This window comes from Hippocampus guttulatus, chromosome 17 (assembly GCF_054856545.1).
Source record: "Hippocampus guttulatus isolate MCC_2025c chromosome 17, RoL_Hgut_1.0, whole genome shotgun sequence".
NCBI classification, from domain to species: domain Eukaryota; kingdom Metazoa; phylum Chordata; class Actinopteri; order Syngnathiformes; family Syngnathidae; genus Hippocampus; species Hippocampus guttulatus.
In genome coordinates, this window is record NC_141277.1 from 8,201,879 (window position 1) to 8,214,206 (window position 12,328).

At 44.4% G+C, this 12,328-nt stretch overlaps 1 protein-coding gene across 1 annotated transcript; it reads right to left on the minus strand.

Moving 5' to 3' along the window:
- Window positions 1-1,157: 1,157 nt before the first annotated feature.
- On the minus strand, window positions 1,158-5,841 carry ptger4b (prostaglandin E receptor 4 (subtype EP4) b). Its single transcript, XM_086135420.1, has 2 exons — window positions 4,840-5,841; window positions 1,158-3,631 (listed from the first exon to the last, which is right to left on the minus strand). Exons 1-2 carry the CDS (start codon window positions 5,647-5,649, stop codon window positions 3,086-3,088), a joined length of 1,356 nt encoding a protein of 451 aa, XP_085991546.1. The 5' UTR covers window positions 5,650-5,841; the 3' UTR covers window positions 1,158-3,085.
- Between the last annotated feature and the right edge of the window lie 6,487 nt (window positions 5,842-12,328).

The following is a 12,328-nucleotide window of genomic DNA, read 5'->3' on the forward strand; positions in this document are numbered from 1 at the left end:
CGAGTGTGATTGGGGTGAATGGAGTAGCGCCTGGGCGTACACTGCAAATTTTAAATAATTTTCATAAAACTAATAACCCTTTAAAAATGGCGCTTAAATCTGCCATTTAAAGATTGAAGACTCAACATCGAAATGAAACTCCTTGCAAAGGATTTGACAAAAATTCAAGTTTCTGTAGTGGCATGAAAATTGTAATCATTCGGTTGCGGTCTTTCTTTTAAATTCCCCAAATGAAGCCTAAACGAAACATTTGTAAACTGTTTGTTTTAAATAGGAATGGGCAAGTATTGGTATCAGTTAAGAGATCGGGTCCTATTGTATGCTGACGATACCAGCCATCGATACATCAGGCAAAAAGAAAATCTGATTATTAAGTCCTTCTCGGTACTAGTTGGCGCTATACTTTGGTAGTTTGACAGATCCTCGAATCATCGGCTGTGAAAGAACTTTTTTTTTGGGCCGTGTTAAAGTGTTAAGTATGAGAGTTATCAATATCCTGCATCGGTGAGTACTCAAAGAGTGACGAGTACTGGTATCAGTCTGGTAAAAATATCGACCATCCCTAATCTTAAATGAGATCAAAGTGGTGCGTAGCCTTGACAATTTACTAAATCTTGTTGTTTTGTTAATCCACTTCAGGGCAACATCGCCTATTTCACGGCTTGGCCAAAGAGAATTTAGAAGGGAAAATCAATGCTGGCCGTGAAATAAACCCAATCTCAACATTTAGTTGTGTTTTATTTTTTTAATTAATTTTATTTCTCAAGGGCGTTTTGCTCCACAGCTTCAGGACAAGGGCCATCTTGAGTAGTAAGTCAATAGAAAGTGCCTGCGGAGCGAATGGCGGCTGGTTATAAAAAGAGATGAGGGCAATAAAACGCAATCTGACATTCCACGTCAAGATCATACCGAAGTCAAGACGACAGAGGCGAGAGAGGTTTTTGGGGTGGGCAGGGAGGTGTTTGAATGTCATCTTTGTTTCATTCTGACATGTGTTGACTTAACAGATCTCTGTAGATGGCGCCACTATGTGGCTTTGGATTTGAGCTCCGTCTTAAATTTGATCAGGTCTTCGATGTCCTGCCGACGTCTTTTATGAAGTCGCTATCGCTGCAACAACAAAATAAAAATACAATTTGGAAAAAGAAGACTCTTGGCACCGTTTTCCAACTTTATTGTTGCTATAATTCGGTACAGGGGCAAGAGTGTTTGAATTTTCCTGTGCTTTCTTTCAAAATGTCCATTTTCTACAACGACAATGGCGTTAAGCGAAGAAATACAACACATATCGGATGAATCAAAGCAACGCACGCGCTGGTAAAATGGGATTACATGAATCACAAAAACGAACAACTTTTGAGATCTCGCCCAACTGCCTTTCATCGTGAGAACATTACGAGTCCTCAGCCCCGAAAGCCGTACTATAGGACCTCAGAATCGCTGCACCTTCTCACGGAGAAGACCATAACGTGCACGTTTTCATACGCAAAATAAATTAGCTTCTTGCAATGGCAACATTCACATTTTCATAGCTTACACATCACGTAGCACATAGCTAACGCTCTCAGAAAATAAATTGGGACTTTTAGGAAATTGGGATAGCATGACATTTGTTTTCAGTGAACCCCTGTGGTATTGCAGATTTTCTAATGATTTTTTTTTTCTCCATGCATTTATTTTTTACAGCGTACATTCTAGTCCGAATTTTGCGTTACAGGCCTTCAGTGTAGTCTCACGCTGTGCCACAACATGGTAGGCAGCACTGAGCTCTACACAAGACGATGATGCAGTGTAGTTAGGAAAAAGAAGAAGAGCCAGACAAGGTAAGGTATCAAGCTGCCGTAATAGTCCTTGTTTGAAGGTTCAGAAGTCACTTACTAGCGATGCTAATTTCTGCCAGCGTCGTCGACGCACTTCACATGATATGTCGGCACAAAACTCACAGCCTTATACGGTTTTGTTGAACTTTGGTGTTGGAATATTCAGTGTTTGATTTACTTTTTGTTTCATGTGTCAGTTACATAGTCAACATCAGATGGGAGTGACAAACAGCTCGGAGCAAGCGCGCGTCGCCTCTCATTTGGAGAACTATGTGAGCGAGAGAGCAAAAAAACAGGCGCTAAGGAATGCAGTGATGTGAACGTAAAGCGAAGGTAGGCTTTTAAAAAAAAATAAGTACAACACTAACAGACACATTTGGATGACAAAATTAATATTACACAGTAAAGCTCCGCCTCTTTTCAGGGGAAAGGGACTGTGTGTCATTGTCACCTTCACAGAAAGCTTTATAATTGCCATTAATTCCGCATGATGGTGACAAAGCACTACTTTTGTCTGAATGAAGCTCCTGATTATATCTCAACATAGTTCCTTAGCTCCAAGATGTCACATGATTGTGGCAAACACCGTAAAACCACAATTTGTATTTTGGGGGTTCGACAATAAAAGGGACAGTGATTTCTGTAGACTCATATCTTTGTCGAAAGGAAAAGCTAATTTTCACTTTAGCAAACCACATTAGCAAAACTTAAAATATTTTGTGGAATTGACCAACTTAAAATGTTCTCAAAGTTTCTTGCCTTGAAATATTTTGCTCACCCATTTCTTTTTTTAAACCGTGTATTTAATTTATCTAGACATAGTTCTTCGGCACGAAGATGCCCTTAGTACTACGAATGTCCAAATGAAGCGCCTCCATTATCTCAACATAGTTCCTTGGCACCAAAATGTGAATTTTATTTTATTTATTTATTTATTTTTAACTCTGCTTGTGTCGGCATTCACTGTACTTGAAAAAGTACAGTGTTTACCGTGTATGGAAAGGTTAAAAGTTGTTGTTGGGTTTTTTTTGGTATATGATCATTCTACATTGTGGATTTTCACCTATTGTAGATGCGTCTTGAACAACGCGATAAATGGGGGATCACTGTAAATCCAGTCCAAACAAACCCAGAGGCGTCAATGACGAGTGGTCATAAGACCTGCGCTGTATTTAATTCAGTCTTGGTGGCCATTTGAAGCGATGGAAAATATTTACACCTGACAAGATGAACTGAAACCTTCTGTCAGTTTGCAAAGTCTTTGCTTAGATGCTTCTCTCCTGGACATTTGCCGTCCCATCCGTAAGCGACACTTGCAAAGCCGGCTTGGAGATATCCGGCCGCTCCCCCTCCGCGGGCCACTTGGGGGCCTCTGTCCGAGTTGCGCTGAACTCCCTCGGGGTCAGTAACATTCGTTCGCCCGGTGAGCCGGAACCGCCGTCCGCCCCTTCTCGAAAGGAGCTCGTCCCGCCCTCGGTCGGGTACAGGAAGGTCTGCGAGGTGCACGCCGTCCCTTGGCGTCCCCGCGACACCAGAGACGGCGAGTCCCGCGACACGATGGACGACGAGGACAGGCGGACGCCGGCGCAGCGGAACTGGCCGCCGCGCCCTGTCCGGCCCCGTCCCATCTTGCAGAAGAGACATTTGATCTTCTCCATGAGCGTGAGGACCACCGTTTTCCGGAGCAGGATGTACACCCACGGATCCAGGATGGGGTTGACGGAGGCCATGCGGATGGCCAGCAGGTCTTTGTTGAGCCCCGTCGACTCTTCATTTTGGTTGCTGCACAGCTGGTTCACAAAGATCCTCAGCTGGAGACCAAAAGTGGGAAAACAATGTGCGTTGATTAGTCCAACAGACAAAAAGAAACAAGTCCCGGGTCCGTTTTTCCAAGTTAGGGTCCCCCGGCACCAAATCTCCTCTTGAATTGAACAGTTAAGTCGTGTCATCATTTTCCGTGACTTCTAATTTCAAATGCAGTCAAATCCCCGGGCCAGGTGTGCGCATGCAAGAAATGATTTTCACAGTCATTGACGGCTTGCAGAAAGGAACGACGACACCAACGCGTTGATATCAGATAATTGCACAAATTGTCACACTTTTCACATGGAAACAGACAAAACAGAGCAGAAACAGAAAGTTGAGCAGTAGTGAGGACAAGGCAGCCAGCCAAGCAAAACGGGTCCTTTTCAAACAATCATTCATCACCACTGCCTTCATCCAAGGCAACCCCCTCCCCCGTTCTTGCTTCCACTGATCATTCCTTGGGGGGTTTTTTTTGACAAAGGCAACTTTCCAAACGGGCTCTGCGCTCCTCATCTCAAACTCTCAAGTGACAAAAAGTCAAGTCCCTATCACATGAAGCGTCAGTCGGTTGGGTTTAGCGACAAAGCGCATGCAGTACGTTTACCTTACTGGCATAAAAGTCACTCTTATTTGCTCATGTTTTTGCTCCATGTCTGTTGCGAGGTAGAAAATTTTCCAATTTTTAACCTTTAATAAAGGTTAAATAATAATAAAGTTTAAATCGTTTTTCCGTTTCAATTTTTGACAATTGCGATGATAATCACATTACTGACAGCTTTTTTTGACAGTCTATTTTTTTTTAAAAAGCTTTTCAAGCCGTTTTCTGAATATTAAAGCTCACATTTTTAAGAACTCAAGTAAGATGATAAAATGTATGCAGACGTGATAGAGGGGCCAAATGCGGTGAATTTCCTGACCAAAAAAAAAAAATCTATTTTAAAAGTTTTGTGGTCGCTTTTGATAATAATCCGGATGTGAAAGCTTCAGTCATCACAAACAAAAACGGAGTGCAAATACATCCTCAGTCAACCAAAATATTTTGAGTGGCTTAGGAAAGTGACTTTCAACGCAGAGTGCATGTTTGAAGTTTGTTTGAACCCTTTTCAAGGGTAGGGTGGGGTAGCATGATCGCGCAGCCTTTCGGTTGCGCTTTTGCGTGTTGCCAATTTCCAGCGCGTTGGGGAGTAGTGCCGTACCGGATAAAGCGACTCACCACTAAGGGGATGGAGCAAACGAGCACCACGGCCGAGGTAGCGATGAGCAGGATGACCATCTGGATCTCGGCCCCGGCCAGCCGCCCCAGGCTCCTCCGTCGGCCGAGCTGCGCGCGGGCGGCCGCCCGCCGGCCGCGCTCTTGCGCCGCTCCGAGCGACGTGCGCCGGACGAACCGGCGGTGCATGAGGATGAGCGCGCCGCACACCATGACGTTGCACGCCACCGTGGCCACCACGACGGCCGCGTTGACGCCGGCGTACATGAGGTTGAAGGCGGCCACCGACGTGCGGTTGCCGCTTCCGTGCCAGTTGATGAAGCACCAGCTGCCCGGCCGCTGCAGCTTGACCTCCCCCAAGCCCATACCCGGCAGCGCGCACAGCCCGGCGTTGCTGACGTAGATGGCGAGCAGCGCCAGCGCCGCCAGCCGCTGATTGACGTACTCGTTGTAGAAGTAGGCGTGGTTGATGGCCAGGTAGCGCTCCACGGACATGGCGCACAGGATGCAAAGCTGCGCCAGGAAGAAGAAGAGCAGGATGAAGCCCGAGTACTGGCACAGCGGCTCGGCGCCGGGCCACTCGCCGCGCATGTACGTGGCGATGGTGACCGGGCTGGCGAGCAACGTGCCCAGCAGGTCGGTGACGGCCAGGCCGCACACCAGCGTGTAGAAGGTGGTCTCCTTTTGCTCCTTGCGCGAAATGCGCAGCACCACGATGGCCGTGACGTTCCCCACCACCCCGAAGATGAACATGATGACCGGGATGGTGGGCGGCTGGAAGGTCCGAGGCGGCGCATCGGCGGTGACGTTCATCTTTCACCTCAATCTTGAATGTGCATCCTCCGCAAAGGAAAAGTCACATCCCAGTTCCTTTTTTTCCCCCCCGGGTGAAATGAAGCGCAAAATCCTACATGCACGCAGAAAAGTTTCGGATGCTGCGACACACTCACTGTGCTGTGAGACTTCTGACGACAAGTGGCTGCGGGGCGGTTTTTCGCTTCGAGCAGCTCCTCCTCCGGCTCCTCCTAGAATGAAGCAACAGCACACTTTGTGTTGGAAGTTGCACTTTCTACTTCACTTCTGCTTTTTGAAAAATAAATAAATCCATACTTTTCCAAAGGAAAATGTCCACATATGTGATGCAAGTTGTTTTAGCTGTCTTTGCAAATAACTAAGAATTGAATATCAGCTTTTTGTTTTCAGGCATGGCTTTTTTTATTTTTTTATTTTTTTGGGGGGTCTGCTTGTAATAGACCCATTGCTTCCAAATTTCACGTTGCTTCGTTAAACTGGCTTCTTATTGTTGTTTTGTTATTTAAATTCCCAAGCGAGGATGTGTTGCTAGCTGTTGGCTAGCACTGCTAGCGAGGATAGTCCTAGGACAACCCAGTGGGATATATTCCAACCACTGGAGGATTTCGATATATGTAGAAATGTGTCGGTGTAAGAAAGTTATTAGAAATATCGTAATTTTCAGAAAGTTATTAGAAATATCGTAATTTTCAGACTATAAAGCCCACCAGATTACAAGGCGCGGTCTCAATGAACCGTTCAATTTTGGGAAATTTCTATATATACGGCGCACCGGGTTATAAGGTACATGAATGCAAATTAAAGGAAACGAACCAGTATAGCTAAGGAGTCAAAACTTTATTTAACTTCAATTCAGCCTACATAAGGGGCACATGATTAAAAGGTGCACTCTCGATTTTTGAGAAAATCATAATTTGTGCGCCCGATAGTCCGAAAAATACTGTCAAATCTAATTCTCGTTTTCTTTTTAACGCAGATTTTCATCACGACGGATGGATCTGGAACTCTCGTTAATGTTGATCAAACCCATGACTCGCCCACTCAATCAACTAAAAGCTGCTGGAATGTCCTGGCAGCAAACACGAATGCCTCAACGCCCCAGGGTGCGAGCCTGTGCTGCCTCGGGGACTCATCGTCCCCAATATTTGAGGTTAGTTTTATTTCGTGCGGGTATATTGACGTATGTCGTCAAAATGTTGACCGTGTGCAACCGCTGCGGAAAGGCACTTCGACCGACTCCCGTCCCATCCTGGGAACGCCGGAGTTCTCCATTTGCACTCAGCGGGATCGGGTCATGTGACAAAAAGGCCTCTCCGGGGAGCCGATCAAAACACCCCCTGTTGAAATTTACTGCCTCCCGAAACGCACTTGCACCTCCGTCCTGCGCAGTGACTTTTCCCATTGCCTGAGAAAGTTGTTTGTTTATGTACACGTGCCCCCGTTATAGGACCAAGGAAGTTTATTATTGTATTTTATTTTATTTTTTTTGTGGCTTCATTACCCCGTCTGTGACCAAAAGTTAGCTGTGACGAATTTTAATGAGGACAGGAGATGCATGGGTTGTTATGGGGGGAAAAAAGCACAGAAAATATGAATTTAATACATTTCCAACAAGGATGCTGAAGTGCACCCCCCCCCCGGTCTCCCCTCTCCCTGCCGTCACCCCCCCCCCCCCTCGCCCTCTTCCAAATCCAAATAAGACAGCCAGCCACGAGAAAGACAAGTCTCGATGTGTCGACGCCGCTTGCCAAGTCGAGCAAGATTCCTTTCAAAACAAAATGATGGACGTTGTAAATGATGGTGAATTTCCAGCTCGTCATTTGTTTCCCATGATGTCGGTATGGGTTGACCACCCCCGGCCGGCCCCGCACCCCCTACCCTCCCGTCCCTGCGGAGTCAGGTTACTCTGCCCCACAGTGCTGGGTTAAAGGTGGAACTCAAAGGAAGGCGATGCGTCCAGGATTTAACACCAGTAAACATTTTTAATGTCATGTCAGGAGAAAGAATCGGATGACTACTAGTGGGATGTTGAGTCGTTGGGGTATCTCTGTTTTTCTGTATTCTTTTTTTTCCAGATGGGGTTTAACTTCTACGCTCTACATTCGAAAAGCAATAATTGTGCTTTACTTTTGTTTAAATAAAAAAAAAAAAGACTTCATGCCCCACCTTGGCCCTATCTGTTGCATTGAAGAAGCGCTACTGCACCTGTCTAGCGTATAATGAGAGTCAACGAGTCAAGGTTTGTGTGCCTCAAGATCACACAACCAAAAAGAATGAAGCAATTCATCATCCATATTTTTGAAACATTTTAATTATAAATATTCATATTTAATCCTTTTAGGGACAGCAGTTACTACAGTGGGCAGCTTATCATGTTATCAGGTTACAGGGTGCATGAAAGGGTTAACATGACGTTTAAAAAAAAACATTTATGGACAGAAGTCAACAGCGGATGAGATCTTGCAAAGATGTGAAAAATGGATCAAGTCAAGTACTTTGTCAAATGTGCTGTATGTGCAATATTTCATTTCTGAAATGTTGCCGGTAAAGTTCCACAAATCAGCAAAATTCGACATTAGAGCCGATCACAAAATTTGCATAAAATACAAAATAGCCGCCGATCCAACGTAGCTGAGCACATGGGTGGAACATCCAGTTTTATGTCTTCAGTCAATTGTTTTGAATTGCGAGTAGCTGCTTCGACCTGGTTTTGTGAAAAATTGACTTCAGTAAGAACGAGCACAACATATCTTAAATACTGCTTAATCCTTGCTGGACTCATAAAATCTGATTCATACTTTACCCGCATAGTTGGATTCAAAGAGTGACGTATCTCTGCTAATTAATTTCCATGCCTTCAAATCTGCACACGCTCAATTTGCATGGCCCGAGGGTCTTTCATGCTTCATTTCTTAGTCGGCATGATACTTGATTTTTACGGCATTGTTATGGAAAAAGGGTGGCGCGGTACCCTAGTGGTTGGTACATCTGCCTCGCAGTCAAGAGGATCCCAGGTTTGAATCTGGCTCAAGTGTCTCCTCTGCTCTGTCTTATTGTCAGGACTAACTTTCGAACGAAAAGTAAAACAGGGATGAAATGAACATTTTTAGCGACGTTCGGTCCTCAATTTGTTATGAAATGTAACCTCTCCGTCTGTCCTCCACTAACTTTATCCACCAAATAGCAGTACATTATCCAAACGCCCCCCCCCCCCCTCCCACGAAGGACTTTCAGCATTTCTCAATGCTGACTCAGCGCCTGTTGATGGAGCGTACGGCCCGTCTCGCTATCTGTAACACTCCAGTTTAAAATGGAAAGCATATCTCGTCCTGCTGCATCGTCCGCCGCTGTTTCAGATTCAGACACTCAGCCCCTCGGTTGCATTTGTTCGCTCAGTATTTCGGGACCGCCACAACGGACACGTGACAACATACATTCATCGCCCGCCATTTTTGAGTATATGACCAATCTTTCAATACTCACACAGACTACTGTATTGTTTCAAGATTTTTCCATTCTTTCGTCATCAGCACTAGAACATGGGGTTGGTTTCACCAAAACGTTTGTGACTACAAAGCAGAGAAAATATTTTTGGGTGAAAAGAAACATGCTAAGCACAAACAGTGATTTGGACGCCCTTTTTTTTTCTTTTTGTGACATCTCAAACTGTAAAATAACAACACAGAGAAAAACGTTTGATCGGAAATAATTTATTTGCAGACTACGAAGCGAGCTGACTCACCACGTGGCTCGAGTTGGACATCATTGGCCTGTTGGCCTTCCCTCCATTAAGTGCGGCATCTTAACTCGCCCTCACAAGTCACGACACTAACTTTCTAGTACATACCACAACATACTACGTTTCCACCACACATACACTGTTCAAGTGTGAGGCACCACTTGCCCAACTTCAAGCCAGCATCTTTTCTCTCCCTCATAACAAATGTGACACACCAAGTCTGACCACCTAATCTTTATTTTCCACTCAAAAGCTGTGCTGATCTCAAATCAAAAGTAATGGAACACCTCCATCTGCATCGATCCAGCTGATGAATATCAATGTCAGTCAACAACGTTTCCATTGCTTTGCTAACATTGTGAAGTGACACGCAAACCCCCCCCCCCTCCCCGCTAGATTAGCTAAAGCTAACAACTGACAACGTACACCTTACTTGTGAGTGCATGTTGATTTCTTTTCCAGATGAGAGAGATTTGTTTTGAGCACCAGAGGCTGTTGGTTTTTTTTAGGCTGGCACAAGACAACCCACCGTTCTTGCAGCCCACCAATCTCGCCTGAAAAATGTACTTGAGTCCAGTACGGAAGTAATATTACTTAGTTACTTCCTAATCAATGGCAAGTTTTCCCCCTGCGGCCACAGCTATAATTACCCTCATCGGCTCCGCATTCGGCTGCAGTTTTTAGCATAAGCTTTGGAGGAACAAGTCCTGACACTTGCAAACTATTTCCCCTTCGGGAGAGCAAAGAAGCGCATACCTAACGTCCCGCAGCGTGTGTGAGTTTGTTCATGCGTTCGTGTGTGTGTATGTGTGTGTGTATACAAGAGGGAAAGTGAGGTAACTTATTTTTCATATGAAGACTGAATTATGGCACATGCCAAAAGTTTGGAATGCGCGTGGAACAAACATGCCTATTCTTCTTCAACTGCTTTGTGAGCCACCGTTTACACTAAAGCATTTTGTTAGTGTAAACTCTTAACGCTTAATTTAGGGGTGGGGGGTAAATGGATTTATAAGGATTTGGGGGGCACACTTGCTGGGTTCCTGACGACCCTCCCTGGAACAGGACGTCATTCCTTGACAAGTATACACCTCCTTGAAATAATCGTTTTCCTTTTCCAATGCGGGGCGGGGATGGCGGGGGGGGCCGGGGGGGAGCGAATTTCATGAGTCAAAACACAGGGTTAGGGTTCAGCTGTTCTTTTTGTGATATATTTTTGCACTTTCTTGCAGAAAACGGAATTCTTCTGCAAAACAGCCCCGAAGCATGATGTCGCCACCGGTGTAGGTGTGCTGTTCTTTTCGTGATGAGCAGTGTTGTGTTTGTGCTAAACATACCTTTTGGTGGGGGGAAAAGCCATGAAAAGCCTACAAGACCATCTAAGCTTTATTTTGGGTTAATTTGAGGCACTTTGAAAGGTGGCAGGTGTGTGCTTATTTCCATTTAACATGTGTTAGTGATTGGTTAATTCTGAACATAACCACATCCCCTAGCTAAGAGGGGGTGCATACTTATGCAACCAAATAATATCCGCTTCTTATTTGTACTTACCCGCTTGAAAAACATAGCAAAAACTTCAACGGAGTTGTACCGTGCACACGATAAATCTTAAAATAATAAATCTTGGTCTCGTTCCCCCCCCCCCCCCAAGTCACAAAAAAATGGCACTTGAATAGGGGGGTGTAGACTTTTTAAAGCCACTGCATATTTTTTTAAGTTGGAATCAAACTTTAAATGTATAATGATAAGTATTTCGAGTTGTATTGATAATTGTGTTGTCATTGTTGAGTGCACCCCACATGTCCTTTTTTTTAATGTTTATTTATTATTATTATTATTTTATTAATGGTACTTTCCACCATCTTGCCCGGCGGGCGTGCCGCAACTCTCAAAACAAAGTGCGAAGTAGTGCAGCGACCTGCAGGGGATTCAATAGAATCTTTTATTCCGAAGCTTGTGCAGATTCCAGCGACATAATCACTTTAATTCCGCAGCCGCCTTCCTCGGGGCGCTTGTCTTTTCACACATCAGTCGGCGTGAAAAGACAGAAAATCATACCCTGTCCGCACTTGAACATAAAAGCCGGCTTTGCTTCGCTTTTTTTCTTTTTTTTTTTTTCCAGCGCGTTTGTGGTTTTTCACCTCTGTTCAGCGAGAAAATGAATGGTGACTCTTGCCAGCGTGTAAAAAAATCCACCACCGCCCCCCACTTCACCCCTCCAAAAAAAATATCAGCAATTGAAACATAAATGTTTCACAGTTTAGCACATATACTTGACACGTCTCGTGTCAAGTATACAAAAATCTAATTTGGTAGCAATCCAAAAAAAATTTTGATCCGTTTATCTTTTGAACGAGCCCTGAATGAACTTTAACCCTTTCATTGCACCCTGTAACCTGATAACATGTCCACTGTCGTAACTGTTGTCCCTGAAAGGCTTAAATTTCCGCAAAATGGCGGAAATGTCTTTTTTTTGTGGTCTTTTCAGGCATAGCTTCTTGAGACTTTTATTTTATTTTTATTTATTTGTTTATTTATTTATATATATATATGCTATACTCATGAAAGACTCTGGAAATGGATGAACCGGCCCCGGCACGACAATGTCCGCTCCGACCCAAAATGGCAGGCTTCCTTTCCGGCATAGCTTTTTGAGATTTTAAAAAACCAATTTTTTTTGTGCATCGACTCGTGAAAGACATGTCTACAAAATTGGATTTTGCTCTCCATGAAAATGCCTCGAGGGGCTAAATTTTCCAAGAAATGTTGTTGGCCGCAACTGAGCACCGCCAAATTACTTGTCTTATTCTTTAGTCATCGGAAATTGCCACTTTGCTTCACCCACACATGAAATTAAATTCTTGGAAATTTAGTGGCATCCCTTTGTCAAAAACAAATATTTTGCTACCGTTGCCAATTGTGTGTGCGTGCAAGTACGTC